Genomic DNA, 20,661 nt, shown 5'->3' with positions numbered 1-20,661 from the left:
TCTAGCTACCCTTTTTGGTGCTGCACCTGCCTCAACATCCACACTACTTTCCCCGCTTGACATCCCCCCTGTCCAGGTCGGGTCAGTGTCCTCATCATCCACCACTTCCTCTTCCAACTCCTGTCTCATCTCCTCCTCCCGCACAATGCGCCGGTCAACTGGATGCCCTGACGGCAACTGCGTCACATCATCGTCGATGAGGGTGGGTTGCTGGTCATCCACCACCAAATCGAACGGAGATGGAGGAGACTCTAGTGTTTGAGCATCTGGACACAGATGCTCCTCTGTTAGGTTCGTGGAATCGTGACGTGGAGAGGCAGGTTGAGGGACAATGAAAGGAGCGGAGAACAGCTCTGGGGAGCAGGGACAGTTTGGGTTATTGTTCTGTAAAGCTTCGGAATTTTGGGAGGAAGGAAGACAAGACTGTTGGGTAATAGGAGGAGAGGAGGCAGAGTCTGACTGGCTGCTGGACAATGTGCTGTAAGCGTTCTCTGACAGCCATTGCAAGACCTGTTCCTGGTTCTCGGGCCTACTAAGGTTTGTACCCTGCAGTTTAGTTAATGTGGCAAGCAACCCTGGCACTGTGGAGTGGCGCAATGCTTGCTGCCCCACAGGAGTAGGCACGGGACGCCCTGTGGCTTCACTGCTACCTTGCTCCCCAGAACCATTCCCCCGACCTCGCCCACGGCCTCGTCCACGTCCCTTTCCGGGAGCCTTGCGCATTTTGAATTCCTAGTTAGAAATTGGCACTGTATACCAGTAGTAAAAATTGTGGGTGCACGTAACCCCAATATATTCTTTGAATTCCCAGTCAGAAACTGGCACTATATGGCAGTAGCAAGAAATGAGGGTATTTGTATTCCCAATATACTCTTTGAATTCCCAGTCAGACAATGGCACTGTATACCAGTAGTAAAAATTGGGGGTGCACGTAACCCCAATATATTCTTTGAATTCCCAGTCAGAAACTGGCACTATATGGCAGTAGCAAGAAATGAGGGTATTTGTATTCCCAATATACTCTTTGAATTCCCAGTCAGACAATGGCACTGTATACCAGTAGTAAAAATTGTGGGTGCACGTAACCCCAATATATTCTTTGAATTACCAGTCAGAAACTGGCACTATATGGCAGTAGCAAGAAATGAGGGTATTTATAACCCCAATATATTCTTTGAATTCCCAGTCAGACAATGGCACTGTATACCAGTAGTAAAAATTGTGGGTGCACGTAACCCCAATATATTCTTTGAATTCCCAGTCAGAAACTGGCACTATATGGCAGTAGCAAGAAATGAGGGTATTTGTATTCCCAATATACTCTTTGAATTCCCAGTCAGACAATGGCACTGTATACCAGTAGTAAAAATTGTGGGTGCACGTAACCCCAATATATTCTTTGAATTACCAGTCAGAAACTGGCACTATATGGCAGTAGCAAGAAATGAGGGTATTTGTATTCCCAATATACTCTTTGAATTCCCAGTCAGACAATGGCACTGTATACCAGTAGTAAAAATTGTGGGTGCACGTAACCCCAATATATTCTTTGAATTACCAGTCAGAAACTGGCACTATATGGCAGTAGCAAGAAATGAGGGTATTTATAACCCCAATATATTCTTTGAATTCCCAGTCAGACAATGGCACTGTATACCAGTAGTAAAAATTGTGGGTGCACGTAACCCCAATATATTCTTTGAATTCCCAGTCAGAAACTGGCACTATATGGCAGTAGCAAGAAATGAGGGTATTTGTATTCCCAATATACTCTTTGAATTCCCAGTCAGACAATGGCACTGTATACCAGTAGTAAAAATTGTGGGTGCACGTAACCCCAATATATTCTTTGAATTACCAGTCAGAAACTGGCACTATATGGCAGTAGCAAGAAATGAGGGTATTTGTATTCCCAATATACTCTTTGAATTCCCAGTCAGACAATGGCACTGTATACCAGTAGTAAAAATTGTGGGTGCACGTAACCCCAATATATTCTTTGAATTACCAGTCAGACACTGGCACTATATGGCAGTAGCAAGAAATGAGGGTATTTGTATTCCCAATATATTCTTTGAATTCCCAGTCAGACAATGGCACTGTATACCAGTAGTAAAAATTGTGGGTGCACGTAACCCCAATATATTCTTTGAATTCCCAGTCAGAAACTGGCACTATATGGCAGTAGCAAGAAATGAGGGTATTTGTATTCCCAATATACTCTTTGAATTCCCAGTCAGACAATGGCACTGTATACCAGTAGTAAAAATTGTGGGTGCACGTAACCCCAATATATTCTTTGAATTACCAGTCAGAAACTGGCACTATATGGCAGTAGCAAGAAATGAGGGTATTTATAACCCCAATATATTCTTTGAATTCCCAGTCAGACAATGGCACTGTATACCAGTAGTAAAAATTGGGGGTGCACGTAACCCCAATATATTCTTTGAATTCCCAGTCAGAAACTGGCACTATATGGCAGTAGCAAGAAATGAGGGTATTTGTATTCCCAATATACTCTTTGAATTCCCAGTCAGACAATGGCACTGTATACCAGTAGTAAAAATTGTGGGTGCACGTAACCCCAATATATTCTTTGAATTACCAGTCAGAAACTGGCACTATATGGCAGTAGCAAGAAATGAGGGTATTTGTATTCCCAATATACTCTTTGAATTCCCAGTCAGACAATGGCACTGTATACCAGTAGTAAAAATTGTGGGTGCACGTAACCCCAATATATTCTTTGAATTACCAGTCAGAAACTGGCACTATATGGCAGTAGCAAGAAATGAGGGTATTTATAACCCCAATATATTCTTTGAATTCCCAGTCAGACAATGGCACTGTATACCAGTAGTAAAAATTGGGGGTGCACGTAACCCCAATATATTCTTTGAATTCCCAGTCAGAAACTGGCACTATATGGCAGTAGCAAGAAATGAGGGTATTTGTATTCCCAATATACTCTTTGAATTCCCAGTCAGACAATGGCACTGTATACCAGTAGTAAAAATTGTGGGTGCACGTAACCCCAATATATTCTTTGAATTACCAGTCAGAAACTGGCACTATATGGCAGTAGCAAGAAATGAGGGTATTTGTATTCCCAATATACTCTTTGAATTCCCAGTCAGACAATGGCACTGTATACCAGTAGTAAAAATTGTGGGTGCACGTAACCCCAATATATTCTTTGAATTACCAGTCAGAAACTGGCACTATATGGCAGTAGCAAGAAATGAGGGTATTTATAACCCCAATATATTCTTTGAATTCCCAGTCAGACAATGGCACTGTATACCAGTAGTAAAAATTGTGGGTGCACGTAACCCCAATATATTCTTTGAATTCCCAGTCAGAAACTGGCACTATATGGCAGTAGCAAGAAATGAGGGTATTTGTATTCCCAATATACTCTTTGAATTCCCAGTCAGACAATGGCACTGTATACCAGTAGTAAAAATTGTGGGTGCACGTAACCCCAATATATTCTTTGAATTACCAGTCAGAAACTGGCACTATATGGCAGTAGCAAGAAATGAGGGTATTTGTATTCCCAATATACTCTTTGAATTCCCAGTCAGACAATGGCACTGTATACCAGTAGTAAAAATTGTGGGTGCACGTAACCCCAATATATTCTTTGAATTACCAGTCAGACACTGGCACTATATGGCAGTAGCAAGAAATGAGGGTATTTGTATTCCCAATATATTCTTTGAATTCCCAGTCAGACAATGGCACTGTATACCAGTAGTAAAAATTGTGGGTGCACGTAACCCCAATATATTCTTTGAATTACCAGTCAGAAACTGGCACTATATGGCAGTAGCAAGAAATGAGGGTATTTGTATTCCCAATATACTCTTTGAATTCCCAGTCAGACAATGGCACTGTATACCAGTAGTAAAAATTGTGGGTGCACGTAACCCCAATATATTCTTTGAATTACCAGTCAGAAACTGGCACTATATGGCAGTAGCAAGAAATGAGGGTATTTATAACCCCAATATATTCTTTGAATTCCCAGTCAGACAATGGCACTGTATACCAGTAGTAAAAATTGGGGGTGCACGTAACCCCAATATATTCTTTGAATTCCCAGTCAGAAACTGGCACTATATGGCAGTAGCAAGAAATGAGGGTATTTGTATTCCCAATATACTCTTTGAATTCCCAGTCAGACAATGGCACTGTATACCAGTAGTAAAAATTGTGGGTGCACGTAACCCCAATATATTCTTTGAATTACCAGTCAGAAACTGGCACTATATGGCAGTAGCAAGAAATGAGGGTATTTGTATTCCCAATATACTCTTTGAATTCCCAGTCAGACAATGGCACTGTATACCAGTAGTAAAAATTGTGGGTGCACGTAACCCCAATATATTCTTTGAATTACCAGTCAGAAACTGGCACTATATGGCAGTAGCAAGAAATGAGGGTATTTATAACCCCAATATATTCTTTGAATTCCCAGTCAGACAATGGCACTGTATACCAGTAGTAAAAATTGGGGGTGCACGTAACCCCAATATATTCTTTGAATTCCCAGTCAGAAACTGGCACTATATGGCAGTAGCAAGAAATGAGGGTATTTGTATTCCCAATATACTCTTTGAATTCCCAGTCAGACAATGGCACTGTATACCAGTAGTAAAAATTGTGGGTGCACGTAACCCCAATATATTCTTTGAATTACCAGTCAGAAACTGGCACTATATGGCAGTAGCAAGAAATGAGGGTATTTATAACCCCAATATATTCTTTGAATTCCCAGTCAGACAATGGCACTGTATACCAGTAGTAAAAATTGGGGGTGCACGTAACCCCAATATATTCTTTGAATTCCCAGTCAGAAACTGGCACTATATGGCAGTAGCAAGAAATGAGGGTATTTGTATTCCCAATATACTCTTTGAATTCCCAGTCAGACAATGGCACTGTATACCAGTAGTAAAAATTGTGGGTGCACGTAACCCCAATATATTCTTTGAATTCCCAGTCAGAAACTGGCACTATATGGCAGTAGCAAGAAATGAGGGTATTTGTATTCCCAATATACTCTTTGAATTCCCAGTCAGACAATGGCACTGTATACCAGTAGTAAAAATTGTGGGTGCACGTAACCCCAATATATTCTTTGAATTACCAGTCAGAAACTGGCACTATATGGCAGTAGCAAGAAATGAGGGTATTTATAACCCCAATATATTCTTTGAATTCCCAGTCAGACAATGGCACTGTATACCAGTAGTAAAAATTGTGGGTGCACGTAACCCCAATATATTCTTTGAATTCCCAGTCAGAAACTGGCACTATATGGCAGTAGCAAGAAATGAGGGTATTTGTATTCCCAATATACTCTTTGAATTCCCAGTCAGACAATGGCACTGTATACCAGTAGTAAAAATTGTGGGTGCACGTAACCCCAATATATTCTTTGAATTACCAGTCAGAAACTGGCACTATATGGCAGTAGCAAGAAATGAGGGTATTTGTATTCCCAATATATTCTTTGAATTCCCAGTCAGACAATGGCACTGTATACCAGTAGTAAAAATTGTGGGTGCACGTAACCCCAATATATTCTTTGAATTCCCAGTCAGAAACTGGCACTATATGGCAGTAGCAAGAAATGAGGGTATTTGTATTCCCAATATACTCTTTGAATTCCCAGTCAGACAATGGCACTGTATACCAGTAGTAAAAATTGTGGGTGCACGTAACCCCAATATATTCTTTGAATTACCAGTCAGAAACTGGCACTATATGGCAGTAGCAAGAAATGAGGGTATTTATAACCCCAATATATTCTTTGAATTCCCAGTCAGACAATGGCACTGTATACCAGTAGTAAAAATTGGGGGTGCACGTAACCCCAATATATTCTTTGAATTCCCAGTCAGAAACTGGCACTATATGGCAGTAGCAAGAAATGAGGGTATTTGTATTCCCAATATACTCTTTGAATTCCCAGTCAGACAATGGCACTGTATACCAGTAGTAAAAATTGTGGGTGCACGTAACCCCAATATATTCTTTGAATTCCCAGTCAGACACTGGCACTATATGGCAGTAGCAAGAAATGAGGGTATTTGTATTCCCAATATATTCTTTGAATTCCCAGTCAGACAATGGCACTGTATACCAGTAGTAAAAATTGTGGGTGCACGTAACCCCAATATATTCTTTGAATTACCAGTCAGAAACTGGCACTATATGGCAGTAGCAAGAAATGAGGGTATTTGTATTCCCAATATATTCTTTGAATTCCCAGTCAGACAATGGCACTGTATACCAGTAGTAAAAATTGTGGGTGTATATAGCCCCAATTCTATTGCTAGGGGACTTGCAGGGTATTTCTGGGGTGAAGGTGGGGGGGCACACCGTTGGAACGGGTATCGGGGTATATATCGGGTATACGGGAATACACTGACAGTGTATTCCATTCAGGATCCTGGGAAAGCTGGGTTGCGGCGATTGAGCCCGTCAGTGCCACGTTACACTGACAAGCTTCTCCCTGGAATTTAGCTCTTACAAGAGCTGTTGGTTGTCTTCTCCTTCCTATCCTAGCCTGTCCCTGCCTACCCAGAATCTAAGCCCTAGCTAGCTGGACGGAAACCTCCGTCCCCGGTGAATTGCAAGCTCAGAATGACGCGAAGCTGGGCGGCGCTGTTCTTTTAAATTAGAGGTCACATGTTTTCGGCAGCCAATGGGTTTTGCCTACTTTTTTCAACGTCACCGGTGTCGTAGTTCCTGTCCCACCTACCCTGCGCTGTTATTGGAGCAAAAAAGGCGCCAGGGAAGGTGGGAGGGGAATCGAGTAATGGCGCACTTTACCACGCGGTGTTCGATTCGATTCGAACATGCCGAACAGCCTAATATCCGATCGAACATGAGTTCGATAGAACACTGTTCGCTCATCTCTAATTGTAACAGATAATATGAGCGCTATATTTTTTTCTTACAATTTTAGGGCCTTGCTATAGGAAATGGGATTACCGATTATAAATTGATCACCTTTTCCTCTGTATATTTTGCATATTACCATGGTCTGTTGGATATAAGGTAAGTAAGATCTAGAGTAGATAGAATATATATGTCCTGTGTTTTCATCAATTTGTGGTATATACAGTTCACTTTCTCATTAGCTACCCTATTTATTTCTATTACTTGTGTAGCGCCAACATATTCCTTATTACTTTACAGACATTGTCCCATATAGGGCTCAAAATACACATTCCCTATCAGTATGTCTTTGGAGTATAGGAGACAACCCACAAAAACACAGAGAGAACATACAAACGCCTTGTAGATGTTGTCCTTGGTAGATCTGAGCCTAGGACACCAGTGCTGCAGGGCCATAGTGATAACTCCTGAGTTGCCACCACCCTGCCCACACATTGTTCCTTTCAGTACACCTTATCACAGTGTGAAACACACAAGATCTTTACAATTTTATACACATTTCCCATGGGTCTTTATTATGGATTAGAGATGAGCGACCCAATTTGTAAAGCTTTGCGTTTGCTAAAAAAAATTTCCAAAAATTTCCAATTTCAACTGAACTCCAAATTTTGGGGTTTTTGTTGCCCACAATTCACTGTTATTCTCTGGGGTCTCTTCAAACCCCAGAGTATAATAAGGAAAGGCCCAGAGGAGGTGCAGAAACATAATAAACACTGACACTCACCTTCTCTTATAGTGTTTGTCTCTCTCGGTCCTCTACAGTTGGCTTCTAGCTTCACGAGCCATTGTAGGCTCCAAGGAATCACTAAGACCTGTGATTACGACATGATGTTTCTGTGCCCACGTAGATGCTAAGGTTAATCACAGGCCTCAGTGGTCCCCTGGGACCCATAACATCACCCAAGAGATTTGAAGAGGCCAGAAGATGGCCAAAGAGGGCTGTGATGGAGTCAGACACTGCAAAGGAGCCCAGGAGAGGTGAGGGAAAGTGAGCATCAGTTCTTTGTTTCTGCCCCTCTCCTAGGCCTCTCTGATTATTACGCTCTGGGGTCTTATGAGACATCAGGATATAATAACAGTGCTTCATGTTTGGTCCAAACAACTGGTGAGAAGAAGCTCAAGCCTCGCGAGAGGTCCCATATTCTTCTCTAGCAGAAATGCTTCTAAGTTAGATGATGGGCACCTTCACACGACATGACTGTATTTTGAAGTAGTATTTGTAAGCCAACCTTCTTTTCTCCAGGCGTAGAGGATGCCCATTGTCATGGTTATAGATAAGTAAACAGATCACTATAAATCTTTCTATACTGTCGGTTCCTATATATGTTTACTGTAATGAGATTGCCTTGTATCTCTTTTGCAAACTGAATAACTCCAAGTTTGACAATCAGGATTTTTACTTTTACCCACCTATTCTCATAATGATCTAGGTCGTCCTCCTCTGCACCTGGTCTAGTTCAGATTCTGCATGGCCTTCTTATACACAGGTACCCCCGGCCTAAGTGTACAAGCTTACATTAATCCACATTAAACTTCTTCCTGTCTCTCCTGATATAGTACGTGGTCATGTCTGGAGTCTGTTTGCTGTGATGACAAAAACTGTGATTTCATGGCTAGCGACAAAAAGGATTGTAAAGCTGTAGTAAGTATTGTGGTCAATCAATCTATCATGGCAAGCCTTAGTTATGTGAACTCCAGCACACGGTGGCACAGGGTGTCGTCAGCCAGGAAGGAGGGGTGCCCCAGTCAAGGGGACGAACACCAACCCCCTTCCTTGAATTCATTTATATCAATGTTCTTAAGGCTCAAATAAGTTTGAATAAGTCGAGGCTCTGACTCTATGTGCAAGGAGCCTTGATAGACACACTGCTTGACAACGTCTCTGTTTCTTAACCTTTTCAAAGCACATTTCACCCTTCGTGAAAAAGTTTCAAATGACAAATACTTCTGATCTATGATCCGATGAGTGAGGCTTAAAGACCCTCCATTCGGGGTACTCCAAATGCAGAGTCTTTTATTTATCACAGACTACCAACGGCTGTATAGACCTGCTACCTTGACCCTGACCCAATGTCTTCTGACATCTGCCTCTGCTTGGCAGCCACTGTGCCTCAGTATTTGAAGATGGTGGGTGGTTTGGGTGGCACTGGCCTCCAAGGAGCTTTGGAACCTGAGAATTTGCTATGTCTGTAATTTCCGGAGAATTGCTTCTCAGCCTTGGTGAGTATCCCCGAGACAACATGTCATATCTCCTGGGATACACATACGACTGGTCTACATGTTATAATGCCTGACATATAAGTTCTCGAGATGACCTCCCACTTCTCTGTATTACACCAGTGCTCTCAATAACAGGTTACAGTATACATAGGGAGAAGACAGAACATACGTTTCAGTGCAGGAATGAAGTATTTTACAATATAGTATTTTTACAGTTATTAATGACAATCAAAAAATCAAAGGTTCTGCAACAGTTTAGGTATGCTTTCGTTTTTCGCTATTTTCCTTGCAAGTAGGGTGTGTGGAGCTTCATATTCTGACAAATGTAATATTATTTGTGCCAAAACTCTGCTGTTATTAATGGCTGAAATCAACATCAAGAACCTATAGCTGGTGTAGATTTTGTCTTCAGGCAAAGGAACTGCCTGAGATAAGCTGAAATTGTTAATAGGCATGTGTGGGGTCACTTCAAATACTTATCTCAGGCCTCATACTGTATACCGTCATCATTTCTGGAGATATCACCAGTTGAACATAGTCAGGATAAGGAGCAGCTACATATAAATATGTCAAACCCAACTGTGTATTCATCTGGTGATACCTCTGGAAATAATAAAAGTAGAACTGCTTGGTGTCATATGAAAGGTGAGAATCTTGTGTTTCATACAACACCAGAACCACAGTTCTAAAGCCTGAGATATTGATGTATATAAGTTTTTGATGTGACTCCCCTCTCTGTAAAGCACTCATACTCATAACAGTGCAACAGAAAGTGTACTTCATATAATGGAGCCAAAATTAGTTAATAAAGTATATTCAAAATGTATTAGTGACACAAAAGCTGCCAGAAAATCAAGTTTTTCCAAAGTTTAGGTATACTATAAAGTAAAAAGTATCATTAATTCCATCCATAGATCTTCAATGTTAAACATGATGCTGTTTCTCATTCTCCTTCTAGATTAACCGAGTCTATAGACAACTACATGGTACCAGACTGAATGTGTATAACATTTATCATCCCTGTGAGGAGGGAGAACCCGGAGAGATCAGGTATATTGATCTTTATATAACAATGTGCAACTCTGCCTTCCAGTACGTAAAGAGGACCTATCACCACCTCACCCCCTCCAGTACTTAGCATCTGTTAATAAGCATCGCTCCAATGTTTCCTGTGCAGTTAGAATTTTTCTCTCTACTCCCCAACGTTCCTTAGAATAGTTTTGCTGCCTGATATTCTATTTAGGTTTTCTGGGCTAAAAATAAGGGTGATCAATATTAGATCGGTGGGGTTTGTCAGCAGCTGATTTATAGAGAATGGACAAGGAAGTAGATAGTGCTGTTCTCTGTCTAGTGGCCAGACCAGGTACTGCAGATCAGCTCATATTAACCTGAATAGTAATAGTGACCCAGTTTGGACATAGGAGTGATAAGTCACATTTCTTTTCTTTCTGCAGAGACTATGGGGACCATATTAAAGCTTATCTCCCTGATGTAATGTCTCCTCAAATTGATTCCGAATTCAGTAAGGTAAGTACATGCAGGTACAATGCCAAGTACTCAGTAGCAGATAGATGATAGTGGGTGACCAGGAATCATTGCACCTCTTTGGGACATTCTGACTTATATTCGGTATTTTCAGTAAATGGTTAAATTCATTTTCTAAATGTTCTTTCATATTTAACAGAAACTGAAGGAAATGTCTCCATTAAACAAGACAATATCATTGGGTATGCCATGTGTGAATGATACAGACGTCACTACTTACCTCAACACCCCCGAGGTGCAGTCAGCATTACACATCCCGAATGGCCTGCCCCCATGGGAGATGTGCAAGTAATTCTTCTCTATGTCACTTTTTACCTAATTACTCTCTATATTATAAAAATTAGTTTCTGTCTGTCTGTTCTTGATGCGTGATGAAACGACTGGACTGAACTTCACCAAATTTGGCACATAGATACTTCAGGTGTCTGGGCAGGTTTAAGACGAGGCCTCAACTCTCTTGGACGTACCGTTCTGGAGATACAGTATTCCCAAAACATTGACCCCATTAGTCAAAACAAATCTGCAAGTCTTTCACTCATATTCCACATGCCATCCACACGGTTACTTCATATGCACAATCCAACACTGATATCTAAACTGAGATACATGCATCAGTGGATTAGATACACACCTCAGCACACAGTACCAGACGCCAGAGGATTAGATACGCACGTCTGCACACAGTACCGCACGCCGGTGGATTAGATACGCGCATCTGCACACAGTTCCACACGCTGGAGGATTAGATACATGCATCTGCACACAGTTCTACACGTCAGAGGATTAGATATGTGGCTCTGCACACAGAAGCAAACGCCAGAGGATTAGATACGTGGCTCTGCACACAGTACCACACGCCGGAGGAATAGATACGCACATCTGCACACAGTACCTAACGTTGGAGGATTAGATACGCGCGTCAGCACAAAGTTTTACATGCCGGAGGAATAGATACACGCGTCAGCACACAGTACCACACGCCAGAGGATTTTTATATGTGCTCTGCACACAGTTCCACACGCCAGAGGATTAGATTCATAAAGAGCTTAGGGGCAATGGTGGCATTTTTTTTTTTTGAGGCTGTCACCATTGACTTCCATATTAATAAAAAGCTTTGCAATTATCAAAGAAAGGCAGTTCTGATCTTGTATTTGATTTATGTTTATGGGTGGAGAAGTCTGGTAAAGGGGAGGGGGAGGCCACATTTGGTGGAATATACACCAAAAGTCCTAGATAAGGAAAAGAAAGACTCATTGAACAGTGGCGCCCCCTCAGAGCTTCATAGAGTTCCACAGTTACCCAATGGTACATTTCCTAAATATTGTGATTGTAGTCATTACAATGTTACAGACACTTTTCTATTCTATAGACTGATATTACTGTTCAGGATTTTTGGATAAGAAGTGCAGAAAACAGAAATCAGTTTGTCACCCCTGTGCATATGATACATCACCTTCTGTTGTTTCATAGTTACAATGTTCGCATAAACTTTCGGAGAGAGATGAAAGATTCACGTGAGCAATACCGTCATCTTCTAAGTGAGAAGGTAAGTCTGGCGATAAAAAGAATATACAACTAAGGTAGGTTATAGAGCTCCTAATAGGCTGAGTGTTGTCTGTGAGGCTGTAATTCAGATTTCTTTATCTAGTGAATATCAGGGACAGTTTTTGGTTAGATGTTCCCAACTCCTTTCATAGCCACTATTGAAGTAAAAGAATATGTGTAACATCTCTGCCTGTTCGGGCCTCTGCGCCACCCTATACTTGCATGCTGTGGCGCAGGAGGCGTGTGCAGTTTGATAATCTGCTTAAGGTTTTTAGTTGCACTGTGTGAACACGGCTCTAGTCCTTAATTGGATTTGCACCACACCCGTCTTCTGCCAAGGTTGCCTCTGTTCATTTAGTGTTTGATTTTGTCTTGCCTGTGATTGACAGCTTTTCTTCCTATCAGGTTCTGGGCGGGTTCTTCCTCCCCTATTTAGTCTTGGCTCACAGTCACACTGGTGCCGGTTATTGCCCTTGCTTTCTGGTATCTCTTGCTGTTATTTACTTGTATGCTAATCCTTGACCTCTGGCTTTCCTACTGACTATTCTCTTGACTCCGATTTGGCACTGCATCGCTCTCTTGTTACCGAACCCTGGCTACCTGACCTCCCTTTGTTGTTGTTCGTCTTGTCTGCGTTTTGTGTTTCACGTATTCAGGGAGGGACTGTCTTCGTGGTTGTCGCCTATTACCTAGGATAGGGTCTGGCAATAGGAAGGGCAAGTGGGGGGTTTCAGTTTAGGGCTCATTGTCCCTTGTGCCCCTCCCTCCAGGGTTCACCAGCAGCTTCTGGGGAATTAACGTCTGCTATTCCCTAACAATATGTCCACCTTCAGAACCATTTTTGTGATACCATGGTACCCAAAAATGTACCAACATACAATCCCTCATTCCTTCCCTCAGGTATTATCAGCCTCGGCTCAGGTCTGATACTTCCTTAGGTATAATCAGATTTTTTTTCCTCCAGATATTATACGTCCTGATATCACCTTCTCCCATCTCTAGATATGCTATCTCCCCAGGTGTCATCTCATTCCCCCCACATATGTAAAACTTTTCTTCTTGAGGGATCATCTTTATTTTCGTCTTTCCCTCCTCCAGACACCAACTACCCTTCTTCTACTACCCCCATATCATTTGACCTCCATCTATCCAATCCGTTTGGATCATTGGAGTTCCCTTGATGGGCTCTCCAGTGATTCAAATTGACTGTAGTGTTTGGCTCCAGGGTTTAGATCTAAAAAAAGGAGCCCTGCTGACCTTAGGTTACAGACAGAGTCATGAATATGAAGTCCATGTAACATTACCCTCACTAAAATTTCTTGCACACAACATCTAAATCAGCAGGGATAATTCCCATCTCCTGACTGCAGAACATCACTATAGCTGTTGTTGGGCGACAAGGGGCTCTAGCTCAGTTTCCCCACTCTCTTCCTAGATGAGAAAAGAGAGTATATATATATATACAGTCCTATGAAAAAGTTTGGGCACCCCTATTAATCTTAATCATTTTTTGTTCTAAATATTTTGGTGTTTGCAACAGCCATTTCAGTTTGATATATCTAATAACTGATGGACACAGTAATATTTCAGGATTGAAATGAGGTTTATTGTACTAACAGAAAATGTGCAATATGCATTAAACCAAAATTTGACCGGTGCAAAAGTATGGGCACCCTTATCATTTTATTGATTTGAATTCCCCTAACTACTTTTTACTGACTTACTGAAGCACAAAATTGGTTTTGTAACCTCAGTGAGCTTTGAACTTCATAGCCAGATGTATCCAATCATAAGAAAAGGTATTTAAGGTGGCCAATTGCAAGTTGATCTCCTATTTGAATCTCCTCTGAAGAGTGGCATCATGGGCTACTCAAAACAACTCTCAAATGATCTGAAAACAAAGATTGTTCAACATAGTTGTTCAGGGGAAGGATACAAAAAGTTGTCTCAGAGATTTAACCTGTCAGTTTCCACTGTTTCCACAATATTACTGTGTCCATCAGTTATTAGATACAGTCCTATGAAAAAGTTTGGGCACCCCTATTAATCTTAATCATTTTTAGTTCTAAATATTTTGGTATTTGCAACAGCCATTTCAGTTTGATATATCTAATAACTGATGGACACAGTAATATTTCAGGATTGAAATGAGGTTTATTGTACTAACAGAAAATGCGCAATATGCATTAAACCAAAATTTGACCGGTGCAAAAATATGGGCACCTCAACAGAAAAGTGACATTAATATTTAGTAGATCCTCCTTTTGCAAAGATAACAGCCTCTAGTCGCTTCCTGTAGCTTTTAATCAGTTCCTGGATCCTGGATAAAGGTATTTTGGACAAACAATTCAAGTTCAGTTAAGTTAGATGGTCGCCGAGCATGGACAGCCCGCTTCAAATCATCCCACAGATGTTCAATGATATTCAGATCTGGGGACTGGGATGGCCATTCCAGAACATTGTAATTGTTCCTCTGCATGAATGCCTGAGGATTTGGAGCGGTGTTTTGGATCATTGTCTTGCTGAAATATCCATCCCCGGCGTAACTTCAACTTCGTCACTGATTCTTGAACATTATTCTCAAGAATCTGCTGATACTGAGTGGAATCCATGCGACTCTCAACTTTAACAAGATTCCCGATGCCGGCATTGGCCACACAGCCCCAAAGCATGATGGAACCTCCACCAAATTTTACAGTGGGTAGCATGTGTTTTTCTTGGAATGCTGTTTCTTTTTGGACGCCATGCATAACGCCTTTTTTTATAACCAAACAACTCAATTTTTGTTTCCAAAATGAAGCTGCCTTGTCCAAATGTGCTTTTTCATACCTCAGGCAACTCTATTTGTGGCGTATGTGCAGAAACGGCTTCTTTCTCATCACTCTCCCATACAGCTTCTATTTGTGCAAAGTGCGCTGTATAGTTGACCGATGCACAGTGACACCATCTGCAGCAAGATGATGCTGCAGCTCTTTGGAGGTGGTCTGTGGATTGTCCTTGACTGTTCTCACCATTCTTCTTCTCTGCCTTTCTGATATTTTTCTTGGCCTGCCACTTCTGGGCTTAACAAGAACTGTCCCTGTGGTCTTCCATTTCCTTACTATGTTCCTCACAGTGGAAACTGACAGGTTAAATCTCTGAGACAACTTTTTGTATCCTTCCCCTGAACAACTATGTTGAACAATCTTTGTTTTCAGATCATTTGAGAGTTGTTTTGAGTAGCCCATGATGCCACTCTTGAGAGCGGGCTGTCCATGTTCGGCGACCATCAAACTTAACTGAACTTGAATTGTTTTGTAGAAAGAAATGGTCCAAAATACCTTTATCCAGGATCCAGGAACTGATTAAAAGCTACAGGAAGCGACTAGAGGCTGTTATCTTTGCAAAAGGAGGATCTACTAAATATTAATGTCACTTTTCTGTTGAGGTGCCCATATTTTTGCACCGGTCAAATTTTGGTTTAATGCATATTGCGCATTTTCTGTTAGTACAATAAACCTCATTTCAATCCTGAAATATTACTGTGTCCATCAGTTATTAGATATATCAAACTGAAATGGCTGTTGCAAATACCAAAATATTTAGAACTAAAAATGATTAAGATTAATAGGGGTGCCCAAACTTTTTCATAGGACTGTATATCAAACTGAAATGGCTGTTGCAAACACCAAAATATTTAGAACTAAAAATGATTAAGATTAATAGGGGTGCCCAAACTTTTTCATAGGACTGTATATATATATATATATATATATATATATATATATATATATATATATATATATATATACTCATGCAGTTAAGGTTTATTAGGACCACCCACTGGACTCCTTAACCCAATACTTAGTGGGCCAGCATAACAAAACAATAGGGCAAACGTCGTCGTTTTTAACTCTTGTCTGTCCCTGCAGAAGTACCGCATCTTGGTGTATACTGGAGATACAGATTTGATGTGCAACTTTCTGGGTATCGAGTGGTATATTAATTCGTTTAACCTGGAGGTAAATACACTTATGTGATGATGTAAGATATTACAAATTTTCTTTGTAAATCTCCAAGTTCTATTTCTGCTGTTTGTGATATATATTGACTATATACCAATGTTCTTGCCATATCTAACCATCCCTTGTAGGAACAGAAATCTTACCATTCGTGGATGTACAAAGATGGAAAGCAGTCCCAGATCGCTGGTTATGCCAAACAATATGCCAACCTCACCCTGTTAACCGTAAAGGTATGAACGTCTCTGACTATTGTCTCTACAAACCATACATAACAGGACTACATGTAATTTTTTTTCACAAATTTTTTGGGGGACATTTATCAAGAGCACCAGCAGTGGAGATATAGAGGTTACATTAGAAGACTGAAGTAAAATTCCAGCATCAGGAAAGTAGATAAAATGTAACCTTTAATCCACATAATCAGATAAAAATCCATTTAAAAAATCCAAACACAAGGATCCATGAAAAGGACACAGGTATGTAGCCTACATGTTTCATGGCATGTGTAGACCCTTACAGTATGCTACAAATCTGAAGAAACAATTTGCTAGATAATTGCCTGTTGAGCAATTTCTCAGTAGCTGTTGCTGAAACCTGGGAGGAAGGGAATGACAGAGACAGTGAGTCCTTAACTCAACCCAGCCCCTGTCCCTACCTACTTGCCTCAGCTACCCTAGCCAGTAGAGGACAACTGGGTGACAATCCCTTCCTACAAGCAAGTGATACACACACCAGGACAAGACAAAAGAAAAAAGAAGAGGAGTCAGCAACAGGGCCAGCGTCAGCGCACGGCATAGTCGGGCAAGTGCCGGGGCCCACAGAGCCTCTGGAGGCCCCCCGGCACTTGCCCGCCCCAGCACTTGCCTGTCCCGATTTCAGCTCATCGGCGTCTGACGGACGCCGATGAGCTGAATACATAGGCGATTAAAGCAGGAGCTGTGAGCTCAGCTCCTGCTTTAACGCTGCGGCCCGGCTTGCATGTGTAGGCGCGATGTGATGACGTCATCGCGCCTACAACTATGTGAATGGAGTGAGAGAGCGGAGAGAGGAGTGTCGGGGGAGCGATGGAAGGTGAGTGTAAGTGTTTGTTTTGTATTAAATATTAAGGTGGAACATAATGAAGGAGGCCCATGAAACTGGGGGGCAAATGAAGGGGAGGGGGGAACGGTATGACACTGGGGAAGATGAAGGGGGTGGGGAGAGAACGGCATGAAACTGGGGACAGAGATGGAGGGGTCCCAATGAAACTGGCGGGCAAATGAAGGGGAGGGGGGAACAGCATGACACTGGGGCAGATGGGGGGGGGTGGAACAGCATGACACTGGGGCAGAGACTGGGGACATGAAACTGTGGGCAGATGAAGGGGGAGAACGGCATGAAACTGGAGACAGAGATGGAGGGTGAGACATGAAACTGGGGGCAGAGGAAGGGTGTATATGAAACTGGGGGAGAGATGGAGGGGGGGCATATAATTTACGGGTGACTGTGGTGATTGTAGGAGGATTATACTGTGTGGGAGCACATGATAAATGAATGAGAATGGGCGAAGTCAACATAAAAGTGGAGCTAAATTTGCCACGGCGCGCAGAGTGCGCCACACATTTTGCCCCTCTTTCTACTCTTTAAAAATTGGGAGGTATGGCGTTGGTGACGCCACACTCCTGCATGACGTCACTCGCTTCATCTGCGACGCACACTGTCTCGACTCCCCCCGCCTCCTTTACAAGGGGGCCCACTGAGGCTCTGTCGCCCAAGGGCCCATAAAAACCTGGAGCTGGCCCTGGTCAGCAAGCCAAGATCAAATCAGAGAGACGACAGTACCAAGTCGTAATCCAAATGAGTAGTCAAGAGCCAAAAAGCAGAGGTCAGTAAATACAATATAAGAGCTAGGACAAAAAGCTTAGCAAGGTCAGAGAAACAATAGCCAGCAACCATGTTTGGGCTGATGACCTGTTATAGGAAGTCCAGAACCCGCCCCGACTTGATTGACAGATAAGCCGTCAATCACAAAGCACAAAACAGATAACCCTAACAGTGTCAACTCAAAATGACAAGAGTCAGGAGCAGGTAATCATGAGCGGACATGCCTCCTGCGCCGTACAATGCGGCCAGAGGACGGTGCAGGAGTACGAATGGGTGAGGTTATAACACAGTTGTGGACAATACCAGCCAAATGGACTCCTGTGCAAAGTATATTATTGATCTGTGCCCTAGTTAAAGAGGACCTTTCACCACTTTTGGGCACATGCAGTGTTATATACTGCCGGAAAGCTGACAGTGCGCTGAATTCAGCGCACTGTCGGCTTTCCCGATCTGTGCCCGGTGTAAAGAGCTTACGGTGCTGGTACCGTAGTGCTCTATGGTCAGAAGGGCGTTTCTGACCATTAGCCAGAGACGTCCTTCTGCCTCGCGGCGCCTATCGCGCCGTGCTGTGGAGCCGGGAGGAACTCCCCCTCCCGCTCCTGATAATGCTCGTCTATGGACGAGCTGTGTGAGCAGAGGGAGGGGGCGTTCCTCCCGGCTCCACAGCACAGCGCGATAGGCGCCGCAAGGCAGAAGGACGTCTCTGGCTAATGGTCAGAAACGCCCTTCTGACCATAGAGCACTACGGTACCGGCACCGTAAGCTCTTTACACCGGGCACAGATCGGGAAAGCCGACAGTGCGCTGCTTTCTGGCAGTATATAGAACTGCCTGTGCCCGGATATGGTGAAAGGTCCTCTTTAATGTAGATACTATTCATAGATCATATTGTAACATTACACCCCCCACCTGCTAAACAATGGCTCTAAATATATGTAATATAAATGAACGGTTCTCTTTTTAAAATCTATTTTGTAGCAATTTGTCTATTTAGAGCACCGATAACCTCAAAAAAATTACATTTTTGTCTTTTTTAATTTCTGCTTTTCTATTTGCAGGGAGCCGGTCACATGGTGCCGACAGACAAACCTTTAGTAGCCTTCCAGATGTTCAGACGATACCTCAATAATGAACCCTTCTAGAGGTCAAGAGCCAGGTCACGGCCACCTGTATCACCCCAGATGGCTCATGATACTGTTCACCTACATAGGACAGTTTGCTTTTACTGCATGTGATAGATATATGTCAGGAATTGTTTCTTATTATATATGAATTGCCTGTTGTATAAAAACAATAACTGGTTCTCTTATAGTCTCTTTTAACTCAATATATTCAAAGGTTGTTATAAGAGATCAATAAAAAAAAGAACTGGACAACCCTTCTAATGGTGGTGCTCCATTATTACGTTATTCACTGGACATATCTCCTTTGTGGTAGCTCATACGAAAAAATAACACAGTTACATAGTTAGTAAAGTTGAAGAGTCACAGGTCTACCAAATTCATCCTAAATCCTACAGTGTTGATCCAGAAGGAGGATTGCAGAATGCCTTATTTTAGGGGTCAAAAATTCTTTCCAAGCATGGCGTCAGAATGAATTCCTGGGTCAATGTTCCTTCTCCAGATACCTAGTTCCCATTTTTGCTTTCGAGGTTGACATCCAGGCCCCTTTTAGACAATGTATAAACCATCACAATATACAGTAAGTGCCCCTATATGACATCCCTTGTAACATCAGATGATTGTTGGGACCAGATAAGCAGAACATCTGCTGTTGGCCGGGGCTAGTGAGGCCATGCCTAGAGTTATCAGCTATCACTAGGGAGGCTTCACTTGGTAAAAGGCCCCTTTAATGATATTGGCTAGATAAATAATTGTTCTTATAATATAATATATGGTGTAACTTTAAGTATCGTCAGACATCAGCTTACTTGTTACATCCCTAGGCTACTCCTAGCCTTCATATGGCCAAGGCCCCTGACAGCTCATCGTTGGGTTATAATTATTACGCCACAGACATTACATATTTTTCAGCAACATGTCCATGTTGCAAATCATGTAAAAGGGTTAGATCAGTTGTTTATCAGTCCGTCCTATCGTAACGAGTCTCTTACGAGATAACATAAATTTTGGACATATGATCTGATATATTAACCCTGTATGTGACACATCCCAAGGACATACACTGTACATTATGTGGAATGGAACTGTGACAATGAAAGAAGGGAAGGGTTTGGGGATTCTGGTTCGTAATGAGATACTAGAATCTAGAAAAAATAGCATTAAAGGTGATCCTATTTCTAGGAACCCTCATCGAGAAAGAAAAGAAGGAATCCAGATAGCAATGTAAGTGAATGTTCACAGCAGCCCCCCTACAGTTCTGAACCAGGAAATCGCAGGGGACAGGGGGCATGGTGCCTGAATTGAGGACGGGGGATACAGTACCACAGTTGGTTTTTAATTATCCCATAAATCCGCCTATAACATAAAACAACAATGGCCAAGTTT

At 42.1% G+C, this 20,661-nt stretch overlaps 1 protein-coding gene across 1 annotated transcript in view; it reads left to right on the top strand.

Annotated features, from left to right (window-relative positions):
* Positions 1 to 19,382, top strand: part of LOC142208719 (lysosomal protective protein-like) — a 40,993-nt gene extending 21,611 nt beyond the window's left edge. Inside the window, exons 7-15 of the mRNA XM_075277394.1 lie at positions 6,986 to 7,077; positions 8,536 to 8,620; positions 10,157 to 10,248; positions 10,653 to 10,725; positions 10,883 to 11,031; positions 12,214 to 12,289; positions 16,200 to 16,289; positions 16,421 to 16,522; positions 19,213 to 19,382. Of these exons, the coding sequence (XP_075133495.1) occupies positions 6,986 to 7,077; positions 8,536 to 8,620; positions 10,157 to 10,248; positions 10,653 to 10,725; positions 10,883 to 11,031; positions 12,214 to 12,289; positions 16,200 to 16,289; positions 16,421 to 16,522; positions 19,213 to 19,296 (843 nt within the window). The 3' untranslated portion in view covers positions 19,297 to 19,382. The remainder of the gene's footprint in view (positions 1 to 6,985; positions 7,078 to 8,535; positions 8,621 to 10,156; positions 10,249 to 10,652; positions 10,726 to 10,882; positions 11,032 to 12,213; positions 12,290 to 16,199; positions 16,290 to 16,420; positions 16,523 to 19,212) is intronic.
* Positions 19,383 to 20,661: the final 1,279 nt, after the last annotated feature.

Source organism: Leptodactylus fuscus, chromosome 6 (genome assembly GCF_031893055.1).
Source record: "Leptodactylus fuscus isolate aLepFus1 chromosome 6, aLepFus1.hap2, whole genome shotgun sequence".
Lineage (NCBI taxonomy): Eukaryota > Metazoa > Chordata > Amphibia > Anura > Leptodactylidae > Leptodactylus > Leptodactylus fuscus.
Note: the sequence above shows the minus strand (reverse complement) of the source record. Positions and strands in the feature narration are given on the sequence as shown.